The sequence below is a fragment of the Ranitomeya imitator genome, chromosome 1 (genome assembly GCF_032444005.1).
Source record: "Ranitomeya imitator isolate aRanImi1 chromosome 1, aRanImi1.pri, whole genome shotgun sequence".
In the NCBI taxonomy this organism is placed as follows: domain Eukaryota; kingdom Metazoa; phylum Chordata; class Amphibia; order Anura; family Dendrobatidae; genus Ranitomeya; species Ranitomeya imitator.
In genome coordinates this window covers 1,002,213,108-1,002,239,835 of record NC_091282.1, presented here as the reverse complement: position 1 = coordinate 1,002,239,835, position 26,728 = coordinate 1,002,213,108, and the positions used below count along the sequence as shown (strand labels likewise).

The 26,728-nt window shown below is 45.7% G+C and overlaps 1 protein-coding gene across 3 annotated transcripts in view; it reads right to left on the bottom strand.

Annotated features, from left to right (window-relative positions):
- The window catches only part of PCDH10 (protocadherin 10), an 86,425-nt gene extending 83,019 nt beyond the window's left edge, over positions 1-3,406 (bottom strand). For 2 of the 3 annotated variants that reach the window (XM_069743953.1, XM_069743951.1), the window contains exon 1: positions 679-3,397. In XM_069743953.1, coding sequence (XP_069600054.1) covers positions 679-3,171 — 2,493 coding nt within the window. In that variant the 5' untranslated portion in view covers positions 3,172-3,397. Of the gene's footprint in view, positions 1-678 lie in introns of all 3 variants that reach the window. The other variant, XM_069743952.1, reaches the window with a different exon arrangement.
- Between the last annotated feature and the right edge of the window lie 23,322 nt (positions 3,407-26,728).

The window sequence follows — 26,728 nt, the reverse complement described above, 5'->3', positions numbered from 1 at the left end:
ACAGGGGGCTTCCACCCTATATAGCTGGGGAGTGTTGAGCACCTGGTTACAGGGGGCTTCCACCCTATATAGCTGGGGAGTGATGATCACCTGGTCACAGGGGGCTTCTACCCTATATAGCTGGGGAGTGATGAGCACCTGGTTACAGGGGGCTTCCACCCTATATAGCTGGGGAGTGTTGAGCACCTGGTTACAGGGGGCTTCTACCCTATATAGCTGGGAAGTGATGAGCACCTGGTTACAGGGGGCTTCCACCCTATATAGCTGGGGAGTGTTGAGCACCTGGTTACAGGGGGCTTCTACCCTATATAGCTGGGGAGTGTTGAGCACCTGGTTACAGGGGGCTTCTACCCTATATAGCTGGGGAGTGTTGAGCACCTGGTTACAGGGGGCTTCCACCCTATACAGCTGGGGAGTGTTGAGCACCTGGTTACAGGGGGCTTCTACCCTATATAGCTGGGGAGTGTTGAGCACCTGGTTACAGGGGGCTTCCACCCTATATAGCTGGGGAGTGTTGAGCACCTGGTTACAGGGGGCTTCTACCCTATATAGCTGCGGAGTGTTGAGCACCTGGTTACAGGGGGCTTCTACCCTATATAGCTGCGGAGTGTTGAGCACCTGGTTACAGGGGGCTTCCACCCTATACAGCCAGGAAGCGATGTCGGAGCGGCCACCTACCTCGCCGGACAAGATGCTGCCATTGGAGATGATGTCGGGCTGCTGGTCGGCGTAGCCCGTCACTATGGCCCCACAAGGGTTGTGCTCGGGGTCTGTGCTCCTGGAGGGGCTGCAGGGCTTGAGGAACATCAGGTCCGTCTTGGCAGACTCGGGGGTCAGGCAGACCTGGTAGCAGTAGTTCTGGTTGAGGTGGTGGGAGCTGAAGCTGCCAGTCTCCTCGGCGGGCACCTGGGTGGCGCTGGGCACGGCGGAGCTCTGCACCAGCATGATGTCCGACTTGCTGAGCTTCTTCTTGCGGGCCCTGGCGTGGCGGCCACAGCACGAGCAGCAGCAGTCGCCGGCCAGGCAGCCGGACAGGGTGAGCTTCTTCTCCTTCTGGCAGCGCACGGCCAGCACGATCATGGCCAGCAGGAAGATGAAGGAGACGGAGCCCAGGGCGATGATGAGGATGAGGGTGAGGTCCAGGGCGGTGTCCGTGGCGCGGCTGGAGCGCTGGTTGTCGTTCAGCCTCTCCACGGCGCCGTCCACGATCTCCACCTGGATGAGGGCGGTGGAGGAGAGCGGCGGCTGCCCGTGGTCCCGCACCTCCACCAGCAGCTCGAAGGGTCGGTGCGGGTCCCGCTTGCCGGTGACCTTCCGCGCCGTGCGCAGCTCCCCGGTCCTCCAGTCCATGCGGAACAGGCTCATCTCGTTGCCGCGGACGATGCTGTAGGTGAGGCGGGCGTTCTCGCCCTCGTCCAGGTCCACGGCCACCACGCGGGTGAACAGGTAGCCGGGCTCGGCGGTGCGGGGCAGCAGCTCCCGGGCGGTGCCGTTGCGGCCGTGCGGGGAGATGATGGACGGGGCATTGTCGTTCTGGTCCACGATGACGACGTTGACCGTGGCGTTGGCGGCCAGTGGCGGGCTGCCGCCGTCCCGCGCCTCCACCATGAAGCCGAAGTCCTTGAGCTGCTCGTAGTCGAAGGTGCGCAGCGCGTACAGGTAGCCGTTCTCCGCGTTGATGGACACGTAGGTGAACACGGACATGCCCTGGATGTCGCACTCCAGGATGTGGTAGGTCAGCTGCGCGTTCTCCTCGGCGTCCCGGTCGGCGGCGCTGACGGCGGAGATGTACGCCCCGGGCACGTTGTTCTCGGTCACATACACGTTGTACACCGCCTGGGAGAAGCGCGGCGCGTTGTCGTTCACGTCCGCCACCCGCACCTGGATGGACTTGGTGGAGCTGAGCGGCGGGCTGCCGCGGTCCCGGGCCAGCACCGTCACCGTGTAGGACGGCCCCAGCTCCCGGTCCAGGACGCCGTCCGTCACGATGGTGTAGTAGTTCTTGTAGGACAGCTTGAGGCGGAAGGGCACCTCGCCCAGGAGCTCGCAGTGGACCTGCCCGTTCTCCTCCGAGTCCCGGTCCGTGACGCTGAAGAGGGCCACCACCGTGCCCGGGGGGGCGGCCTCGCTCACCGCCTCCTTCACGGTGCTGAAGCTGATCTCCGGCGCGTTGTCGTTCAGGTCCAGCACCTTGAGCAGCACCTTGCAGTGGGCGGGCACGGCGTTGGGCCCCAGGTCCTTGGCTTGGACGTACACCTGGTACACGCCGCTCTCCTCGTAGTCCAGCTCGCCGCTCACCTCCAGGCGCCCGCTGCGGGGGTCCAGGCTGAAGACCTCCCGCGCCCGGGGCGAGTTGTGGCCGCTCAGCGAGTACACCACCTCCCCGTTGTGCCCCTCGTCCTGGTCGGTGGCGTTGAGCTGGATCACCAGGGTGCCGGGCGCCGCGTTCTCGGCCATGGCCACGGAGTACACGGGCTGCTCGAACACCGGCACGTTGTCGTTGGAGTCCAGCACCTTGATGGTGAGCAGGGCAGTGCCGGTGCGCTGGGGCACGCCGCCGTCCATGGCGGTCAGCACGTAGCGGTGCAGGGCTTGCTGCTCGCGGTCCAGCGGCTTCTTCAGCACCAGCTCCGCGAACTTGTTGCCGTCGCCCGGAGTCTGCACGTCCAGGGCGAAGAAGCTGTTGGTCGTCATCTCGTAGGTGCGGAGCGAGTTGTTGCCCACGTCCGGGTCGTAGGCGCTCTCCAGCGGGAAGCGGGTGCCCAGGGTGGCGCTCTCCGAGATCTCCACCTGGATGTCCGCCTCCGGGAAGGCGGGCGGGTTGTCATTGATGTCCAGCACCTCGATCTCCACCCGGAAGAATTCCAGCGGGTTCTCCAGGAACACCTCCAGGTGCAGCAGGCAGGACGGGCTCTGGCGGCAGATCTGCTCCCGGTCGATCTTCTCCTTCACGTACAGGACCCCGTTCTCCAGGTTCAGCTCCAGGTACGGGCTCCGGGAGTTGGGCGCAGACTGGAACCTGCGGCTGGAGAGTTTTGTAATGTCCAAGCCCAGGTCCTCGGCGATGTTCCCCACGAAGGTGCCATGGTCCCGCTCCTCCTGCACCTTGTAGGCGAGCTGGGACCGCGCCGCCTCCACCGCGCACAGCAGCAGCAGTAGTAGGGCGAGCATCTCCGGGGAGGGAAGGAAAGGTCCTAGCAATCCATAATCCAGGCAGTAGTGCCAGCTCAGTGTGGGGGCACAGTCATGGCCAGGGCACCCAGGCTGCCGCCTCCAGCGCACATGGTGCCAGGCTGCTCACTTTATTCCCTGTAGCTCCACAGTGCACACATCCCACAGTGACGCTCCGTACAGTGACGCTCCGTACAGTGAGGACCGGCCGCCGCGCTCTCTGCTGCCACTGTCTGAGCTCCCGGCGCCCAGACTAGCGGTTTTTGCGCAGCGACCTCTTCCTGCCAACCAATAGGAGTCCAGGAAATGCCGGGGGGCGTGGTCCGTCCGGCACGTCGGTCTATTAGCACAGGCCGTCACATGAAGGCGGGAGAGTGTGAGAAGAGCGAGCTGTTCCTCATCGTCTCCTCAGCCCATAGACTTGGCTGCTCCAGGGTGGCTGTATATGTACACGTAGAATACATGTAGAATATGGATGTAGCTTAGTTAGCAAGATTTCAGAATCATGCAATGAATACACAGGATTCGGCCGGGCGCGAACAGCTAGCGAAGCGTGGTTCAAATCCCGCGCCAATTCGCTGCCGGACTGCGTCTGTCACTGATTGTTTGCGGTTGGCCGGGCGTGACCAATCCATGAAGACAGGGTCAGCTCCAGGTTTTTGAGGGCCCACAGCCCACGGAGTATATAACACAGCCCAAGTAGCATATAACATAACTCATGTAGTATGTAGCACAGCCACGTAGTATATAGCACAGCCACGTAGTATATTGCACCGCCAAGTAGTATATAGCACAGCCCACGTAGTATATAACACAGCCCAAGTAGCATATAACATAACTCATGTATGTAGCACAGCCACGTAGTATATAGCACAGCCCACGTAGTATATAGCACAGCCCACGTAGCATATAGCACAGTCCACGTAGCATATAGCACAGCCCACGCAGTATATAACATAGCCCACGTAGTATATAACACAGCCCATGTAGTATATAGCACTGTGGGCACCATATCCCTGTTAAAAAAAAAGAATTAAAATAAAAAATAGTTATATACTCATCTTCCGGCAGCCCCCGGATCAAGCCCACGCATTTAGCGATGCTCCTCATGACTCTCCGTTCCCAGTAATGCCTTGCGGCAATAACCCGTGATGATGTAGCGGTCTCGCGAGACCACTACGTCATCTGGGGTCATTGCTGCAATGCATTCTTGGGACCGGAGTGTCGCGAGGAGCGGGAAAGGCTGCGCGGACACTGGAAGGTGAGAATATAATGATTTTTAAAAAAAAATAATTTTAACATTATGCTGCATAGGCAGCATCAATAGTAAAAAGTTGGTCACACAGGGTTAATGGCAGCGTGAACGGACTGTGTTACACCGCGTTATACCACGGTGTAACGGAATCCGTTTAACGGACTGCTAAAACGCTATGTGGGCGCTGACTGGAGGGGAGTATGGAGGGGGCACTGACTGGAGGGGAGTAGGAAGGGGCCAATTCGCGGCCGGACTGTGCCTGTCGCTGATTGGTCGTGCCCAGCCGGACGCCACCAATCAGCGACGCAGGATTTCCGTGACAGACAGACAAACAGATGGAAGTGGATGTCACGATTCCCCCTGACCGCTGTCACCAATGGGTCAGGATTCACACCGTGACCGTCACCCCTACGTCACGGATTGAGGTGACTTTAGGCCAACAGACGGCTATCACATGTGCAGGGGGCTTATCTTAGTTATCCCTCCACTCCACGATGTGATGAAAAAAAACCACACACAAGGCTATTGACCTCTTAGTTTACAGCAGGGGCTTATTCTAGGTATCCCACTGCTTTTCTATATACCACGAACTGCAGGGATTTATGTATATCCCGCTTACAGTTTCACTTAATACTTGCAGCTCTCTGGCGCCCCCTTACTCTCAGGTCAGATTAGGTACTGCACCCTGGGTAATTAGTCGCCAGAAAGGCTGCCTGCTATGTACTGGCTATTGGGCACGCTGCAGCGACGCGATAACTACTCCCACTCAGGCAGGAACAATAATTATTAACGTCGCAGCCGCTACAACATAACCCAAAAGTCTGCACACTTCTCGCTGCCACCAGCTTCGATTAAACGGGTCCGAAGCTAACCCAACACAACAGTAACAGTAGCGTATTTCACTTCAGAAGACAGGGTAAGTTTAGAGCATGGATGAACGAACTAATATATAATAGTATATTCCATTGAAATAATTAGGCAGTGCTTTATGAAAAATATTTTATAAAGAAGTTACAAAGGAGACAATTGCCAATATGTACAAGGGTAATTATAACATAAAGGGAATAAATGAGAAAAAGCAACACTTACATGTTCAAAGCAACTAACTCCATCTGGTAAAGAAGTAGGGATTTCTCTGGAAATATGTATCCCAGATACAGGTGTAGATACACCGAGTGAGAATAAAAATATATATTTTCGTATTTCTAGCTTAAATCGTTTGCCTAATATCTAAGAAAAACTAAACAAAGAATCTTTCCTGAATCTTGGAGCCACTTTTCCAGTTTGAACTAGAGAATGTGGGAGGGGTGAGGGACTTTCCTCTGAGCCTGGAATTTACGACCCCAGAGCAATAACACCTCTCTTCCCCCATACTCTCAGAGAAGGAAAGCCAGGAATTTGCAGCTACAAACTGTTGCTCCAAGAAGGGGGGCTTAGCCCACACAGGCTAGAGAACTACTTATGATATTTCATACCATATCGTGACACCTCCCCCTTTTGGTGTGCGCTAGGGAGGCAGTACCCCACGGTATGCCTCCATGGGCACCTCAGTAGGTTCACCCTGGCGGGAGAGTCCATCTGCATTCCCATGCTCTTTGCCCGTTTTATGTTCAATGGTGAAGTCAAACTGCTGAAGGGCAAGGCTCCAGCGTAGCAACCTGCCGTTGGTTCCACACATGGCGTTTAGCCAGCGAAGAGGGTTGTGGTCGGTCACCACAGTGAAAGTGTGACCATACAAGTAGGGCTGCAAGCGCTGCAGGGCCCAGACTATGGCCAGGCACTCCTTCTCAATTGTGGAGTAGGCCACTTCCCTCGGCAAAAGTTTCCGGCTCAGGTATAACACGGGGTGCTCATGGTCCTCCGAGTCAACCTGGCTGAGCACAGCACCAAGGCCAAACTCGCTGGCGTCGGTCTGCACCAAGAACGGTCGACTGCTGTCGACTGCTTTCAACACAGGGGCGTTACACAGTGCGGTTTTCAACACCTGGAAGGCCCCCTCACAGCCATCTGTCCAGTTGACAATGTGAGGTAGCTTCTTCCTGGTGAGGTCCGTCAAAGGTTTTGCCAGGCTACTATAGTGCTTTACGAAGCGCCTATAGTACCCTGCAGTGCCCAAGAAGGACATCACCTGTTTCTTGGTCACGGGAGTGGGCCAGTTCACGATCACTCCCACTTTGTCAGGCTCTGGCTTCAGGGTGTTCCCGCCTACCCGGTGCCCCAGGTAGTGAACCTCCCTCATGCCCATCTGACACTTTCCCGGCTTGATGGTCAGTCCTGCTTGGTGAATTCGCCTGAGCACCTCCTCGAGATGCTGCAGGTGTTCCTTCCAGGAGGGACTGAAGATGGCAATGTCATCCAAGTACGCCACGGCGTACGTCTCCAGTCCCTGAAGCAGGAGGTTGACCATCCGCTGGAAAGTGGCAGGGGCATTCTTCATGCCGAAGGGCATGACCGTGGACTCGTACAGTCCAAAGGGTGTGATAAAGGCGGACTTTTCCTGCGCCTCGGGGCTCAGGGGAATCTGCCAGTATCCTCGACTCAGATCCATTATTGTTAGGTAATCTGCGCCAGCTAACTTCTCAAGCAGCTCCTCCATGCGCGGCATTGGGTGCGCATCCGAGGCTGTGATGGCGTTGAGCCCCCTGTAGTCCACGCAGAACCGGGTGGTCCGGTCCTTCTTTGGCACGAGAACTACAGGTGATGCCCACGCGCCCTTTGACCGTCGAATCACCCCCAGCTGTAACATCTCATCGATCTCTTGGCGCATAGTCTGCTGCACCTGGTCAGAGATTCGATAGGGTGTTCGCCGTAGTGGGGCGTGATTCCCGGTGTCCACCTCGTGGACTGCTAACTCCGTCCTCCCAGGTCGGTTGGAGAATACGACCCGGAAGGGTTCCAGTGTGGTTTGCAACTGCACCCGCTGGGGTTCAGTTAACGAGGTGCTTACCTCCACATCCTCGATGGACCCATTGGCCTTGGCTTGGGCCAGCAAGTCCAGGAGGGTGTCTTCCTCACCGTCTTCGGGCAAGCTGCAGACCGGTAGGACGAAAGGTTCACGTTCGTGATGAGCCTTCATCATGTTGACGTGAAAGGCCTTTCGCCTACCCCGAGCGTGGTCAAGCGTGACCACGTACGTGACCGGGTTGAGCTGTTGGTGGACGACGTACGGGCCCTCCCAGGCTGCCTGAAGCTTATCCGTTGGTACGGGGACCAGCACCCACACCTTTTGACCCACGTGGTAGGTCCGCTCCCGGGCGTTCTGGTCGTACCAGTGCTTCTGATCAGCCTGAGCCTGCGTCATGTTGTCATGCACCAACTGCGTCAAGGTCTGCATCTTGTCACGGAAGCGCATGACATACTCCACTATGGACACTTCAGAAGGGTTCGGCTCCTCTTCCCAGGATTCTCTTACCAACCCAAGGGGTCCCCGGACTCGCCTGCCGTACAGGAGCTCGAAGGGGGAGAACCCCGTCGAGGCCTGCGGAACCTCTCGGTAAGCGAATAGCAGGTGTGGGAGGTACCGCTCCCAGTCACGCCATTGGGTCTCAACCAGCATGCGTAGCATCTGTTTGAGGGTACCATTGAAGCGTTCACACAAGCCATTGGTCTGTGGGTGATACGCACTCGATACCAGGTGCTTCACCTGCATTCTCTTACAGAGAGCCTCCATTAGGCGAGACATAAATTGGGTCCCTTGATCAGTAAGCATTTCCCTGGGAAACCCTACACGTGAAAAGATGGCCAACAGGGCATCCGCCACCTTATCTGCCCTAGTTGACGACAGAGCTACTGCCTCTGGGTACCGGGTAGCGTAGTCTACCACAGTAAGGATGTATTGCTTTCCAGAGCTGCTGGGGACGGCCAGCGGGCCCACAATGTCCACCGCGATCCTCTGGAAAGGCTCCTCTATCACTGGCAAAGGGATCAGGGGAGCCTTAATAGCAGGCCCCGCTTTCCCCACCCTTTGACAGGTGACACAGGAGCGGCAGTAGTTTGACACATCTGTCCCCATCTTAGGCCAATAGAAGTGTTGAGACAGCCGGGCCTTAGTTTTGCTGATCCCCAAGTGTCCAGCTAGCGGGATCTCATGGGCAATCCGCAACAACTCACCCCGGAATTGCTGTGGGACGACCAGCTGTCTTTCCCTCAACCACTCCTTTTGTGATTCTCCGGGTACTGTCTCCCGGTACAACCTTCCTTGTTCCCAGAACACCTTCTCCTTATCAGTCTCGGAGAAGGGCGTCCCGACAAGTTGTCTCAAACTCTCTAGGCTCGCATCTGTGTGCAGAGCGGCCTGAAACTCCTGGCTAGGGGAAGCCAGAAGCGACGTCAGGGTCCCTTCCCCACGGGAACCCTCTTGGACCTGCTCTGGGTCCACCTCTGGTTCAGTCACAGTGATGACTGAGGAGGGTCCGGAAGGCTGACAGTTATCTGCGTTCCGGGCACTCTGACTGCGGGTGACAGCAGCTACGTAGGCTGTCTCCCCGGGGATTTCTACAGGCCCATCAGCCGGCGCTGCTATGGGCTCTACCTCCCCATCCACCCCCAACACTCCAGGGGCAGTGCTACTTATGGGCCAGTTACCTTCCTCGGTGGCACTGGTCACTTTCATGGCGTCACCTTCCTCACGGTTCCCATGCATCTCCCCATTTCCTGTAGCACCGACACTTGCCCCTGTTAGGGGTTCCTCAGCCGTCTCACTCCGCAGAGCGACGTGGCTGGGCACGCCTGTACCTATGGACACATTAACCTTCACAGAAAAATCATTATCAGGTTCCGCTGGCACAGGTACAACATTTTCACCATCAATCCTAGGGAAAAAATGGTTATTAGATGCATCATTACAAGATAAAGCATGGTCAGGTAACACATGCGATTTCCCATCATCATCATCATCATCAGGGTTAACGTTACCCTTATTAGTAGATTGGGGAGGGGTGTCAGGGACGTAGTATGCAAACATCCTCCCCAAATCAGTTCCCAACAAAACATCAGTGGGCAAATTATCCGACAGCCCCACTTCCTTCACCCCGCTCCCAGCACCCCAATCAATAAAAACCCGGGCCATCGGTAAGGGACAGCTGATGCCCCCAATCCCAGTGACAGTTAGGGTTTTCCCCGGAATGATTTCTTCAGGGGCCGCCAGTTCGGGTCGGATGAGGGTTCGTTCAGCCCCGGTGTCCTTGAGGCCTGTAGCAACATGGCCCCCCACAGTGATGGGCTGTACGTTGTCACACACCCTCCCAACCACACCACCCACCAAAAGAACTGCTGCATTAGGCCCTGGGGCCTTGGCTGGGGGGTTCTTCGGCCTGTCTGGACAGAAGGTACTGATATGCCCAGGCCGCTTGCAGGTGTAACACGCGCGAGGTTCGGTGGTAGGTCTGGTGCTGTTGGCCACAGGGCCAGGACCTCGGGTGTGTTGGCTGGCAGGGGTACTGGCGTTGGTTGCAGGCTTACCCCCTCTCCAGCTGGTGGTGACTGGCTTCCGCACTTCCGATCTACGGTTGGCCTCATAGGCATCGGCAATCTGCGCTGCTTTCATCACATCTTTGGGTTCTCTGTCCATCACGAACTGTCGCACCTCAGCTGGGCAAAGATGAAAGAACTGGTCTTTGATCATCAGGTCTCGCAGCTGCGCAAAGGTGGTCACTGACAGTCCTTGGGTCCACTGGTCAAAGTGGGTCCCCAGTCCATGCACCACATCACTGTAACTGTCGTGTGGGCCACGTTGGAGGGTCCGGAACTTTCTACGGTACACCTCGGGTGTAAGCTGGTACTTGGCTATCAGAGCCTTTTTGATGGCCTCATAGTCACCATCTTGTTCTTGAGGGAGGGCAGCAAACGCCTCCAGAGCTTTACCTCTCAGCCCTGGTGTCAGGTCTCGGGCCCATTCATCTGTAGGCAGCCGGTACTGTCTGCAGGCTTTCTCAAAGGCCCGCAGAAAAGTGTCCAAGTCTCCGTCCTTCTCCATAACAGGGAAGTGATCGGGCCGGGGTTTAGGCATCTGAGCGCTGCTGGGCTCACGGCTGGACTGGGACGACCCCTGCATTTGCAGTCGGGCCATCTGCAGCTGGTACTCCCGCTCCGCTTGCTGGGCCTGGGCCTCTCGCTCAGCTCGGGCCTCTCGCTCAGCTCGGGCCTCTTGCCGGTATTGCTGAGTCAGCTGCCGACGTCCCTCATGGTCGTCAGTGGGGAATTCTTTCAAGGCCGCCTGCAGGTGGGGGTCCAATTCGCCCGGATTGCTAACAGGGCCAGCATTCAGTGGGTGGACCTCTGCTGCAGCACCATGTTCGCTGGTGCTGGCTTCTGCGGCCTCTGAGCTCTGAGATTGGTCTCGAGCGGCTTCCCATTGCACCAGATCTGCGACCAGTTGGGCTTTGTTTTTGCTTGCAAAGTCAATGTGCTGTGACTTGCATAAGGCGACAAGGGTGTCTCTGGTCTGCTGCTCATAGAAGGTTTCTCCCAGCACAACCATGGTTGCCAAATAAAAGATAGGATAGAAAAACGAAGAGAAAGGGAGGGGATAATTACCAGTACGCAATTGTCTCACAACTAAAAAGCACTGAGTTCGTTCTCCAAACTTATTTGCGCAGAGTCCTCGCAAGAACTTTCTGCAAGTTTTTAGTGAGAGGAATGATTACTCAAACCAAATCACTAATGCTCTAAGACATCCCACCTCCTTGCCACCAATTGTCACGATTCCCTCTGACCGCTGTCACCAATGGGTCAGGATTCACACCGTGACCGTCACCCCTACGTCACGGATTGAGGTGACTTTAGGCCAACAGACGGCTATCACATGTGCAGGGGGCTTATCTTAGTTATCCCTCCACTCCACGATGTGATGAAAAAAAACCACACACAAGGCTATTGACCTCTTAGTTTACAGCAGGGGCTTATTCTAGGTATCCCACTGCTTTTCTATATACCACGAACTGCAGGGATTTATGTATATCCCGCTTACAGTTTCACTTAACACTTGCAGCTCTCTGGCGCCCCCTTACTCTCAGGTCAGATTAGGTACTGCACCCTGGGTAATTAGTCGCCAGAAAGGCTGCCTGCTATGTACTGGCTATTGGGCACGCTGCAGCGACGCGATAACTACTCCCACTCAGGCAGGAACAATAATTATTAACGTCGCAGCCGCTACAACATAACCCAAAAGTCTGCACACTTCTCGCTGCCACCAGCTTCGATTAAACGGGTCCGAAGCTAACCCAACACAACAGTAACAGTAGCGTATTTCACTTCAGAAGACAGGGTAAGTTTAGAGCATGGATGAACGAACTAATATATAATAGTATATTCCATTGAAATTAATTAGGCAGTGCTTTATGAAAAATATTTTATAAAGAAGTTACAAAGGAGACAATTGCCAATATGTACAAGGGTAATTATAACATAAAGGGAATAAATGAGAAAAAGCAACACTTACATGTTCAAAGCATGACAGGCAACCAGGCTAGGGCAGTTTCCATATATCCCAGTCCATGGGATGCTGCTGGCTTCAGGAGAGGACAAGAAGTCAGGAAGAAATCTAGCAGAGACACAGCTGGGGATGTGTGCAGCCAGTTATACTTTCAAGGCTGTGACATCACAGAAAGGCTGGCTTATCCAGACCCTCCTCTCTCTACATTCTGCCTAAACTTTAAACTATTCTCTCTGATTTCTATAACTTCACTACAAAACATGTCAGAGTCAGACCAAACTCCTCATTCATCTCAGATTAACGTGGGCATTCTAATGAGATCAAATATGTCCTATCTGGGATACATATTTCCAGAGAAATCCCTACTTCTTTACCAGATGGAGTTAGAAGCTCGTGTTTCGCGGGTTGTGTAGATACACCGAGTGAGAATAAAAATATATATTTTCGTATTTCTAGCTTAAATCGTTTGCCTAATATCTAACAAAAACTAAACAAAGAATCTTTCCTGAATCTTGGAGCCACTTTTCCAGTTTGAACTAGAGAATGTGGGAGGGGTGAGGGACTTTCCTCTGAGCCTGGAATTTACGACCCCAGAGCAATAACACCTCTCTTCCCCCATACTCTCAGAGAAGGAAAGCCAGGAATTTGCAGCTACAAACTGTTGCTCCAAGAAGGGGGGCTTAGCCCACACAGGCTAGAGAACTACTTATGATATTTCATACCATATCGTGACAGTGGACCTTAGACAATTATATACAGTATATAGATGTATAATGCCTGTATAACCACACTGCTGTATATACATATGTATAGCGCCTATATATATCAGCACACTGCTGTATATACACATGTACATTATAACTCCTATATACCTATATGAGCACACTGCAGTATATACACATGTATAACTCCTATATAACTATATGAGCACACTGCAGTATATACACATGTATAACGCCTATATGCCTATATGAGCACACTGCAGTATATACACATGTATAACTCCTATATACCTATATGAGCACACTGCAGTATATACACATGTATAACGCCTATATACCTATATGAGCACACTGCAGTATATACACATGTATAACGCCTATATACCTATATGAGCACACTGCAGTATATACACATGTATGACGCCTATATACCTATATGAGCACACTGCAGTATATACACATGTATAACGCCTATATACCTATATGAGCACACTGCAGTATATACACATGTATAATGCCTATATACCTATATGAGCACACTGCAGTATATACACATGTATAATTCCTATATACCTATATGAGCACACTGCAGTATATACACATGTATAACGCCTATATACCTATATGAGCACACTGCAGTATATACACATGTATAACGCCTATATACCTATATGAGCCCACTGCTGTATATACACATGTATAACTCCTATATACCTATATGAGCACACTGCAGTATATACACATGTATAACGCCTATATACCTATATGAGCACACTGCAGTATATACACATGTATAACGCCTATATACCTATATGAGAACACTGCAGTATATACACATGTATAACGCCTATATACCTATATGAGCACACTGCTGTATATACACATGTATAACTCCTATATACCTATATGAGAACACTGCAGTATATACACATGTATAACGCCTATATACCTATATGAGAACACTGCAGTATATACACATGTATAACGCCTATATACCTATATGAGCACACTGCAGTATATACACATGTATAACGCATATATACCTATATGAGAACACTGCAGTATATACACATGTATAACTCCTATATACCTATATGAGCCCACTGCTGTATATACACATGTATAACTCCTATATACCTATATGAGCACACTGCTGTATATACACATGTATAACGCCTATATACCTATATGAGAACACTGCAGTATATACACATGTATAACGCCTATATACCTATATGAGCACACTGCAGTATATACACATGTATAACGCCTATATACCTATATGAGCACACTGCTGTATATACACATGTATAACGCCTATATACCTATATGAGAACACTGCAGTATATACACATGTATAACGCCTATATACCTATATGAGCACACTGCAGTATATACACATGTATAACGCCTATATACCTATATGAGAACACTGCAGTATATACACATGTATAACTCCTATATACCTATATGAGCCCACTGCTGTATATACACATGTATAACTCCTATATACCTATATGAGCACACTGCTGTATATACACATGTATAACGCCTATATACCTATATGAGAACACTGCAGTATATACACATGTATAACGCCTATATACCTATATGAGCACACTGCTGTATATACACATGTATAACGCCTATATACCTATATGAGAACACTGCAGTATATACACATGTATAACGCCTATATACCTATATGAGCCCACTGCTGTATATACACATGTATAACTCCTATATACCTGTATGAGCACACTGCAGTATATACACATGTATAACGCCTATATACCTATATGAGCACACTGCAGTATATACACATGTATAACGCCTATATACCTATATGAGCACACTGCTGTATATACACATGTATAACGCCTATATACCTATATGAGCCCACTGCTGTATATACACATGTATAACGCCTATATACCTATATGAGCACACTGCAGTATATACACATGTATAACGCCTATATACCTATATGAGAACACTGCAGTATATACACATGTATAACGCCTATATACCTATATGAGAACACTGCAGTATATACACATGTATAACGCCTATATACCTATATGAGCACACTGCAGTATATACACATGTATAACTCCTATATACCTATATGAGAACACTGCAGTATATACACATGTATAACGCCTATATACCTATATGAGAACACTGCAGTATATACACATGTATAACGCCTATATACCTATATGAGCACACTGCAGTATATACACATGTATAACGCCTATATACCTATATGAGCGCACTGCTGTATATACACATGTATAACGCCTATATACCTATATGAGAACACTGCAGTATATACACATGTATAACGCCTATATACCTATATGAGCACACTGCAGTATATACACATGTATAACGCCTATATACCTATATGAGCACACTGCAGTATATACACATGTATAACGCCTATATACCTATATGAGCACACTGCAGTATATACACATGTATAACGCCTATATACCTATATGAGCACACTGCTGTATATACACATGTATAACTCCTATATACCTGTATGAGCACACTGCAGTATATACACATGTATAACGCCTATATACCTATATGAGCACACTGCAGTATATACACATGTATAACGCCTATATACCTATATGAGCACACTGCTGTATATACACATGTATAACGCCTATATACCTATATGAGCCCACTGCTGTATATACACATGTATAACTCCTATATACCTATATGAGAACACTGCAGTATATACACATGTATAACGCCTATATACCTATATGAGAACACTGCAGTATATACACATGTATAACGCCTATATACCTATATGAGCACACTGCAGTATATACACATGTATAACGCCTATATACCTATATGAGCACACTGCAGTATATACACATGTATAACTCCTATATACCTATATGAGAACACTGCAGTATATACACATGTATAACGCCTATATACCTATATGAGAACACTGCAGTATATACACATGTATAACGCCTATATACCTATATGAGCACACTGCAGTATATACACATGTATAACGCCTATATACCTATATGAGCACACTGCAGTATATACACATGTATAACTCCTATATACCTATATGAGCACACTGCAGTATATACACATGTATAACGCCTATATGCCTATATGAGCACACTGCAGTATATACACATGTATAACGCCTATATGCCTATATGAGCACACTGCAGTATATACACATGTATAACTCCTATATACCTATATGAGCACACTGCAGTATATACACATGTATAACGCCTATATACCTATATGAGCACACTGCAGTATATACACATGTATAACGCCTATATACCTATATGAGCACACTGCAGTATATACACATGTATAACGCCTATATACGGCACCTATATGAGCCCACTGCTGTATATACACATGTATAACTCCTATATACAGTGGGGCAAAAAAGTATTTAGTCAGTCAGCAATAGTGCAAGTTCCACCACTTAAAAAGATGAGAGGCGTCTGTAATTTACATCATAGGTAGACCTCAACTATTTGAGACAAACTGAGAAAAAAAAATCCAGAAAATCACATTGTCTGTTTTTTTAACATTTTATTTGCATATTATGGTGGAAAATAAGTATTTGGTCAGAAACAAACAATCAAGATTTCTGGCTCTCACAGACCTGTAACTTCTTCTTTAAGAGTCTCCTCTTTCCTCCACTCATTACCTGTAGTAATGGCACCTGTTTAAACTTGTTATCAGTATAAAAAGACACCTGTGCACACCCTCAAACAGTCTGACTCCAAACTCCACTATGGTGAAGACCAAAGAGCTGTCAAAGGACACCAGAAACAAAATTTTAGCCCTGCACCAGGCTGGGAAGACTGAATCTGCAATAGCCAACCAGCTTGGAGTGAAGAAATCAACAGTGGGAGCAATAATTAGAAAATGGAAGACATACAAGACCACTGATAATCTCCCTCGATCTGGGGCTCCACGCAAAATCCCACCCCGTGGGGTCAGAATGATCACAAGAACGGTGAGCAAAAATCCCAGAACCACACGGGGGACCTAGTGAATGAACTGCAGAGAGCTGGGACCAATGTAACAAGGCCTACCATAAGTAACACACTACGCCACCATGGACTCAGATCCTGCAGTGCCAGACGTGTCCCACTGCTTAAGCCAGTACATGTCCGGGGCCCGTCTGAAGTTTGCTAGAGAGCATTTGGATGATCCAGAGAAGTTTTGGGAGAATGTCCTATGGTCTGATGAAACCAAACTGGAACTGTTTGGTAGAAACACAACTTGTCGTGTTTGGAGGAAAAAGAATACTGAGTTGCATCCATCAAACACCATACCTACTGTAAAGCATGGTGGTGAAAACATCATGCTTTGGGGCTGTTTCTCTGCAAAGGGGCCAGGACAGTAAAACCAAAAACACACTGTTGCAAAAAAATCACAGTGGACAGCAAGTGCTAGTAAAAAGATGGAAAAAACAGGGTATTTGGTTGATACGTTTTTTGCAAAAAATGTATATTAAGCCGCTCTACCAAACGTCAAGGTATACCCATATCAGAGCAGTCCTAACTAATGTATGTAATCCCTATCTGATGTATTTAAAACCTGGTCATATGTACAATACCTGTATGAGCAGGATTCAGAAAAGGAATGTCCGTGTGGACACGCTGGACAGAACGGCTCCTGTGCGCACAGCTCAAAAAAAGAGGGGTGGAGGCCTCCCCAGTCTTGTGGACACAAGAAAACAATTATATGAAACCAGAACACATGAGCTGCGCGCACTGCTCTGATATGGGTATACCTTGACGTTTGGTAGAGCGGCTTAATATACATTTTTTGCAAAAAACGTATCAACCAAATACCCTGTTTTTTCCATCTTTTTACTAGCACTTGCTGTCCACTGTGATTTTTTTGCAACAGTGTGTTTTTGGTTTTACTGTGCTTTTTTGTGTTTTCAAGTCTCTTGGTGGTGTGAACATGTCTCTACGGGCTTGTTCACTGTGCGCGCAGCTCATGTGTTCTGGTTTCATATAATTGTTTTCTTGTGTCCACAAGACTGGGGAGGCCTCCACCCCTCTTTTTTTGAGCTGTGCGCACAGGAGCCGTTCTGTCCAGCGTGTCCACACGGACATTCCTTTTCTGAATCCTGCTCATACAGGTATTGTACATATGACCAGGTTTTAAATACATCAGATAGGGATTACATACATTAGTTAGGACTGCTCTGATATGGGTATACCTTGACGTTTGGTAGAGCAGCTTAATATACATTTTTTGCAAAAAACGTATCAACCAAATACCCTGTTTTTTCCATCTTTTTACTAGCACTTGCTGTCCACTGTGATTTTTTTGCAACAGTGTGTTTTTGATTTTACTGTGCTTTTTTGTGTTTTCAAGTCTCTTGGTGGTGTGAACATGTCTCTACGGGCTTGTTCCCTGTGCGCGCAGCTCATGTGTTCTGGTTTCATATAAAGGGGCCAGGACGACTGATCCGGGTACATGAAAGAATGAATGGGGCCATGTATCGTGAGATTTTGAGTGCAAACCTCCTTCCATCAGCAAGGGCATTGAAGATGAAATGTGGCTGGGTCTTTCAACATGACAATGATCCAAAGTACACCGCCAGGGCAACGAAGGAGTGGCTTCATAAGAAGCATTTCAAGGTCCTGGAGTGGCCTAGCCAGTCTCCAGATCTCAACCCTATAGAAAACCTTTGGAGGGAATTGAAAGTCCGTATTGCCAAGCGAAAAGCCAAAAACATCACTGCTCTAGAGGAGATCTGCATGGAGGAATGGGCCAACATACCAACAACAGTGTGTGGCAACCTTGTGAAGACTTACAGAAAACGTTTGACCTCTGTCATTGCCAACAAAGGATATATTTCAAAGTATTGAGATGAAATTTTGTTTCTGACCAAATACTTATTTTCCACCATAATATGCAAATAAAATGTTAAAAAAACAGACAATGTGATTTTCTGGATTTTTTTTTCTCAGTTTGTCTCCCATAGTTGAGGTCTACCTATGATGTACGGTAAATTACAGACGCCTCTCATCTTTTTAAGTGGTGGAACTTGCACTATTGCTGACTGACTAAATACTTTTTTGCCCCACTGTACCTATATGAGCCCACTGCTGTATATACACATGTATAACTCCTATATACCTATATGAGCACACTGCTGTATATACACATGTATAACTCCTATATACCTATATGAGCACACTGCTGTATATACACATGTATAACGCCTATATACCTATATGAGCCCACTGCTGTATATACAGATGTATAACTCCTATATACCTATATGAGCACACTGCTGTATATACACATGTATAACGCCTATATACCTATATGAGCCCACTGCTGTATATACACATGTATAACTCCTATATACCTATATGAGCACACTGCTGTATATACACATGTACAACTCCTATATACCTATATGAGCCCACTGCTGTATATACACATGTATAACTCCTATATACCTATATGAGCACACTGCAGTATATACACATGTATAACGCCTATATACCTATATGAGCACACTGCTGTATATACACATGTATAACTCCTATATACCTATATGAGCACACTGCTGTATATACACATGTATAACTCCTATAAACCTATATGAGCACACTGCTGTATATACACATGTATAACTCCTATATACCTATATGAGCCCACTGCTGTATATACACATGTATAACTCCTATATACCTATATGAGCACACTGCAGTATATACACATGTATAACTCCTATATACCTATATGAGAACACTGCAGTATATACACATGTATAACGCCTATATGCCTATATGAGACCACTGCTGTATATACACATGTATAACTCCTATATACCTATATGAGCACACTGCAGTATATACACATGTATAACTCCTATATACCTGTATGAGCACACTGCAGTATATACACATGTATAACGCCTATATACCGATATGAGCCCACTGCTGTATATACACATGTATAACTCCTATATACCTATATGAGCCCACTGCAGTATATACACATGTATAACTCCTATATGCCTATATGAGCACACTGCTGTATATACACATGTATAATGCCTATATGCCTATATGAGCACACTGCTGTACATACACATGTATAACGCCTATATACCTATATGAGCACACTGCTGTATATACACATGTATAACTCCTATATACCTATTTGAGCACACTGCTGTATATACACATGTATAACGCCTATATACCTATATGAGAACACTGCAGTATATACACATGTATAACGCCTATATACCTATATGAGCCCACTGCAGTATATACACATGTATAACTCCTATATGCCTATATGAGAACACTGCAGTATATACACATGTATAACGCCTATATACCTATATGAGAACACTGCAGTATATACACATGTATAACGCCTATATACCTATATGAGCACACTGCAGTATATACACATGTATAATGCCTATATGCCTATATGAGCACACTGCTGTACATACACATGTATAACGCCTATATACCTATATGAGCACACTGCTGTATATACACATGTATAATGCCTATATGCCTATATGAGCCCACTGCTGTATATACACATGTATAACGCCTATATACCTATATGAGCACACTGCTGTATATACACATGTATAACTCCTATATACCTATATGAGCACACTGCAGTATATACACATGTATAACGCCTATATACCTATATGAGCACACTGCTGTATATACACATGTATAACGCCTATATACCTATATGAGCACACTGCTGTATATACACATGTATAACTCCTATATACCTATATGAGCACACTGCTGTATATACACATGTATAACTCCTATATACCTATATGAGCACACTGCTGTATATACACATGTATTACTCCTATATACCTATATGAGCACACTGCTGTATATACACATGTATTACTCCTATATACCTATATGAGCACACTGCTGTATATACACATGTATAACTCCTATATACCTATATGAGCACACTGCAGTATATACACATGTATAACTCCTATATACCTATATGAGCACACTGCTGTATATACACATGTATAACTCCTATATACCTATATGAGCACACTGCTGTATATACACATGTATAACTCCTATATACCTATATGAGCACACTGCTGTATATACACATGTATTACTCCTATATACCTATATGAGCACACTGCTGTATATACACATGTATTACTCCTATATACCTATATGAGCACACTGCTGTATATACACATGTATAACTCCTATATACCTATATGAGCACACTGCAGTATATACACATGTATAACTCCTATATACCTGTATGAGCCCACTGCAGTATATACACATGTATAGCGCCTATATACCTGTATGAGCACACTGCTGTATATACACATGTATAACGCCTATATACCTATATGAGCACACTGCAGTATATACACATGTATAACGCCTATATACCTATATGAGCACACTGCAGTATATACACATGTATAACGCCTATATACCTATATGAGCACACTGCTGTATATACACATATATAACGCCTATATACCTATATGAGCACACTGCAGTATATACACATGTATAACGCCTATATACCTATATGAGCACACTGCAGTATATACACATGTATAACTCCTATATACCTATATGAGCACACTGCAGTATATACACATGTATAACGCCTATATACCTATATGAGCACACTGCAGTATATACACATGTATAACTCCTATATACCTATATGAGCACACTGCAGTATATACACATGTATAACTCCTATATACCTATATGAGCCCACTGCTGTATATACACATGTATAACGCCTATATACCTATATGAGCACACTGCAGTATATACACATGTATAACTCCTATATACCTATATGAGCACACTGCTGTATATACACATGTATAACGCCTATATACCTATATGAGCACACTGCAGTATATACACATGTATAACGCCTATATACCTATATGAGCACACTGCAGTATATACACATGTATAACGCCTATATACCTATATGAGCACACTGCAGTATATACACATGTATAACGCCTATATACCTATATGAGCACACTGCTGTATATACACATGTATAACTCCTATATACCTATATGAGCCCACTGCTGTATATACACATGTATAACTCCTGTATACCTATATGAGCCCACTGCTGTATATACACATGTATAACGCCTATATACCTATATGAGCACACTGCAGTATATACACATGTATAACGCCTATATACCTATATGAGCACACTGCAGTATATACACATGTATAACGCCTATATACCTATATGAGCACACTGCAGTATATACACATGTATAACGCCTATATACCTATATGAGCACACTGCAGTATATACACATGTATAACTCCTATATACCTATATGAGCACACTGCAGTATATACACATGTATAACGCCTATATACCAATATGAGCACACTGCTGTATATACACATGTATAACGCCTATATACCTATATGAGCACACTGCAGTATATACACATGTATAACGCCTATATACCTATATGAGCACACTGCAGTATATACACATGTATAACGCCTATATACCTATATGAGCACACTGCTGTATATACACATGTATAACTCCTGTATACCTATATGAGCACACTGCTGTATATACAGATGTATAACTCCTATATACCTATATGAGCACACTGCTGTATATACACATGTATAACTCCTATATACCTATATGAGCACACTGCTGTATATACACATGTATAACTCCTATATACCTATATGAGCACACTGCAGTATATACACATGTATAACGCCTATATACCTATATGAGCACACTGCAGTATATACACATGTATAACTCCTATATACCTATATGAGCCCACTGCTGTATATACACATGTATAACTCCTATATACCTATATGAGCACACTGCAGTATATACACATGTATAACTCCTATATACCTATATGAGCACACTGCTGTATATACACATGTATAACTCCTATATACCTATTTGAGCACACTGCAGTATATACACATGTATAACGCCTATATACCTATATGAGCACACTGCAGTATATACACATGTATAACGCCTATATGCCTATATGAGCCCACTGCTGTATATACACATGTATAACTCCTATATACCTATATGAGCACACTGCAGTATATACACATGTATAACTCCTATATACCTATATGAGCCCACTGCTGTATATACACATGTATAACTCCTATATACCTATATGAGCACACTGCTGTATATACACATGTATAACTCCTATATACCTGTATGAGCCCACTGCTGTATATACACATGTATAACTCCTATATACCTATATGAGCACACTGCTGTATATACACATGTATAACTCCTATATACCTATATGAGCACACTGCTGTATATACACATGTATAACGCCTATATACCTATATGAGCACACTGCTGTATATACACATGTATAACTCCTATATACCTGTATGAGCCCACTGCTGTATATACACATGTATAACGCCTATATACCTATATGAGCACACTGCTGTATATACACATGTATAACTCCTATATACCTATATGAGCACACTGCAGTATATACACATGTATAACTCCTATATACCTATATGAGCCCACTGCTGTATATACACATGTATAACGCCTATATACCTATATGAGCACACTGCTGTATATACACATGTATAACTCCTATATACCTGTATGAGCCCACTGCAGTATATACACATGTATAACTCCTATATACCTATATGAGCACACTGCAGTATATACACATGTATAACTCCTATATACCTATATGAGCCCACTGCTGTATATACACATGTATAACTCCTATATACCTATATGAGCACACTGCTGTATATACACATGTATAACTCCTATATACCTGTATGAGCACACTGCTGTATATACACATGTATAACTCCTATATACCTATATGAGCACACTGCAGTATATACACATGTATAACGCCTATATGCCTATATGAGCACACTGCTGTACATACACATGTATAACTCCTATATACCTATATGAGCACACTGCTGTATATACACATGTATAACTCCTATATACCTATATGAGCACACTGCTGTATATACACATGTATAACGCCTATATACCTATATGAGCACACTGCAGTATATACACATGTATAACGCCTATATGCCTTTATGAGCACACTGCTGTATATACACATGTATAACGCCTATATACCTATATGAGCACACTGCTGTATATACACATGTATAACTCCTATATACCTATATGAGGACACTGCAGTATATACACATGTATAACGCCTATATACCTATATGAGCCCACTGCTGTATATACACATGTATAACTCCTATATACCTATATGAGGACACTGCAGTATATACACATGTATAACGCCTATATACCTATATGAGCCCACTGCTGTATATACACATGTATATACTGCAGTGTGCTCATATAGGTATATAGGAGTTATACATGTGTATATACAGCAGTGTGCTCATACAGGTATATAGGAGTTATAATGTATATGTGTATATATAGCAGTGTGCTCATACAGGTATATAGGCGTTATACATGTGTATATACAGCAGTGGGCTCATATAGGTATATAGGCGTTATACATGTGTATATACAGCAGTGTGCTCATACAGGTATATAGGAGTTATAATGTATATGTGTATATACAGCAGTGTGCTCATACAGGTATATAGGCGTTATACATGTGTATATACAGCAGTGGGCTCATATAGGTATATAGGAGTTATACATGTGTATATACAGCAGTGTGCTCATAAAGGCATATAGGCGTTATACATGTGTATATACTGCAGTGTGCTCATATAGGTATATAGGAGTTATACATGTGTATATACAGCAGTGTGCTCATACAGGTATATAGGAGTTATAATGTATATGTGTATATACAGCAGTGTGCTCATACAGGTATATAGGCGTATATACACATGTATAACTCCTATATACCTATATGAGCACACTGCTGTATATACACATGTATAACTCCTATATACCTATATGAGCCCACTGCTGTATATACACATGTATAACTCCTATATACCTATATGAGCACACTGCTGTATATACACATGTATAACGCCTATATACCTATATGAGCACACTGCAGTATATACACATGTATAACTCCTATATACCTATATGAGCACACTGCTGTATATACACATGTATAACGCCTATATGCCTTTATGAGCACACTGCTGTATATACACATGTATAACGCCTATATACCTATATGAGCCCACTGCTGTATATACACATGTATAACGCCTATATACCTGTATGAGCACACTGCTGTATATACACATATACATTATAACTCCTATATACCTGTATGAGCACACTGCTGTATATACACATGTATAACTCCTATATACCTATATGAGCACACTGCTGTACATACACATGTATAACTCCTATATACCTATATGAGCACACTGCTGTATATACACATGTATAACTCCTATATACCTATATGAGCACACTGCTGTATATACACATGTATAACGCCTATATACCTGTATGAGCACACTGCAGTATATACATATGTGTAACTCCTATATACCTATATGAGCACACTGCTGTATATACACATATATAACTCCTGTATAACCACACTGCTGTATATACACATGTATAACGCATATATACCTATATGAGCACACTGCCGTATATACATATGTATAACTCCTATATAAACAAAAAGTAGTATTTCAGCTCACCCTTGTAGATAGATTTCTCATGGTCCGAGGGAGATTCAAGCACGGAAAGAGCTCTTGTGTGAAGAAAAAAGGGGGGATCCAGCTCCAGAATTAAAATTGAAAGACTTTATTTCAACATATTTAAAATGGAAAGCTGTGCTTACACATGACCAACAATTTAGTATTGAAGAACAGCCATGAACCACTGAACACGTTTCAAACACTTTTGGTGTTCTTAGTCCTCACTGAGGACATACAGGTATATACTCTATACAGGAGGATATGACATACAGGTATATACTGTATACAGGGGATATGACATACAGGTATATACTATAAACAGGAGATGACATGCAGGTATATATGTATACAGGAGGAGATGACATACAGGTATATACTATATACAGGGGATATGACGTACAGGTATATACTATATACAGGAGATGATGGACACAGGTATATACTATGTACAGCTGAGATGACATACAGGTATATACTATATACAGGGGAGATGACATACAGGTACTATATATACTATATACAGAGGAGAAGACATACAGGTACTGTATATACTATAACGTTTTGAGGCAATCACTGCAAACAATTCCTGTAACTGTCAATGAGACTTCTGCACCTCATAACAGTTTTTTTGGCCCACTCCTCAAGAGCAAACTGCTCCAGTTGTCTCGTGTTTGAATGTTACCTTTTCCAGACGGCATGTTTCAGCTCTTTCCACAGATGCTCAATAGGATTTAGGTCAGGGCTCATAGAAGGCCATTTCAGAAGAGTCCAATGTTTTCCTCTTAGCCATTCTTGGGTGTTTTTGATGTGTTATGGGTCATTATCCTGTTGCAAGACCCATGACCTGCGACTGAGACCAAGCTTTCTGACACTGGGCTGCACATTTCTCTCTAGAATCCCTTCATAGTGTTGAGATTTCATTGTACCTTGCACAGATTCTAGACACCCTGTGCCAGATGCAGCAAACAGCCCCAGAACATAACAGAGCCTCCTCTATGTTTCACAGTAGGGACAGTGTTCCTTTCTTGATATGCTTCATTTTTCCATCTGTGAACATAAAGCTGATGTGCCTTACCAAAAAGTTCAATTTTTGTCTCATCTGTCCATAGGACATTCTCCGAGAAGCTTTGTAGCTTGTCAACATGTAGTTTGGCAAATTCCAGTCTGGCTTTTTTATGATTTTTTTTCAACAATGGTGTCCTCCTTGGTCATCTCCTATGAAGTCCACTTTGGCTCAGACAACAACGGATGGTGCGATCTGACACGGATGTTCCTTGAGCTTGAAGTTCACCTTTAATCTGTTTGGAAGTTTTTCTGGGCTCTTTTGTTACCATTTGTATTATCCATC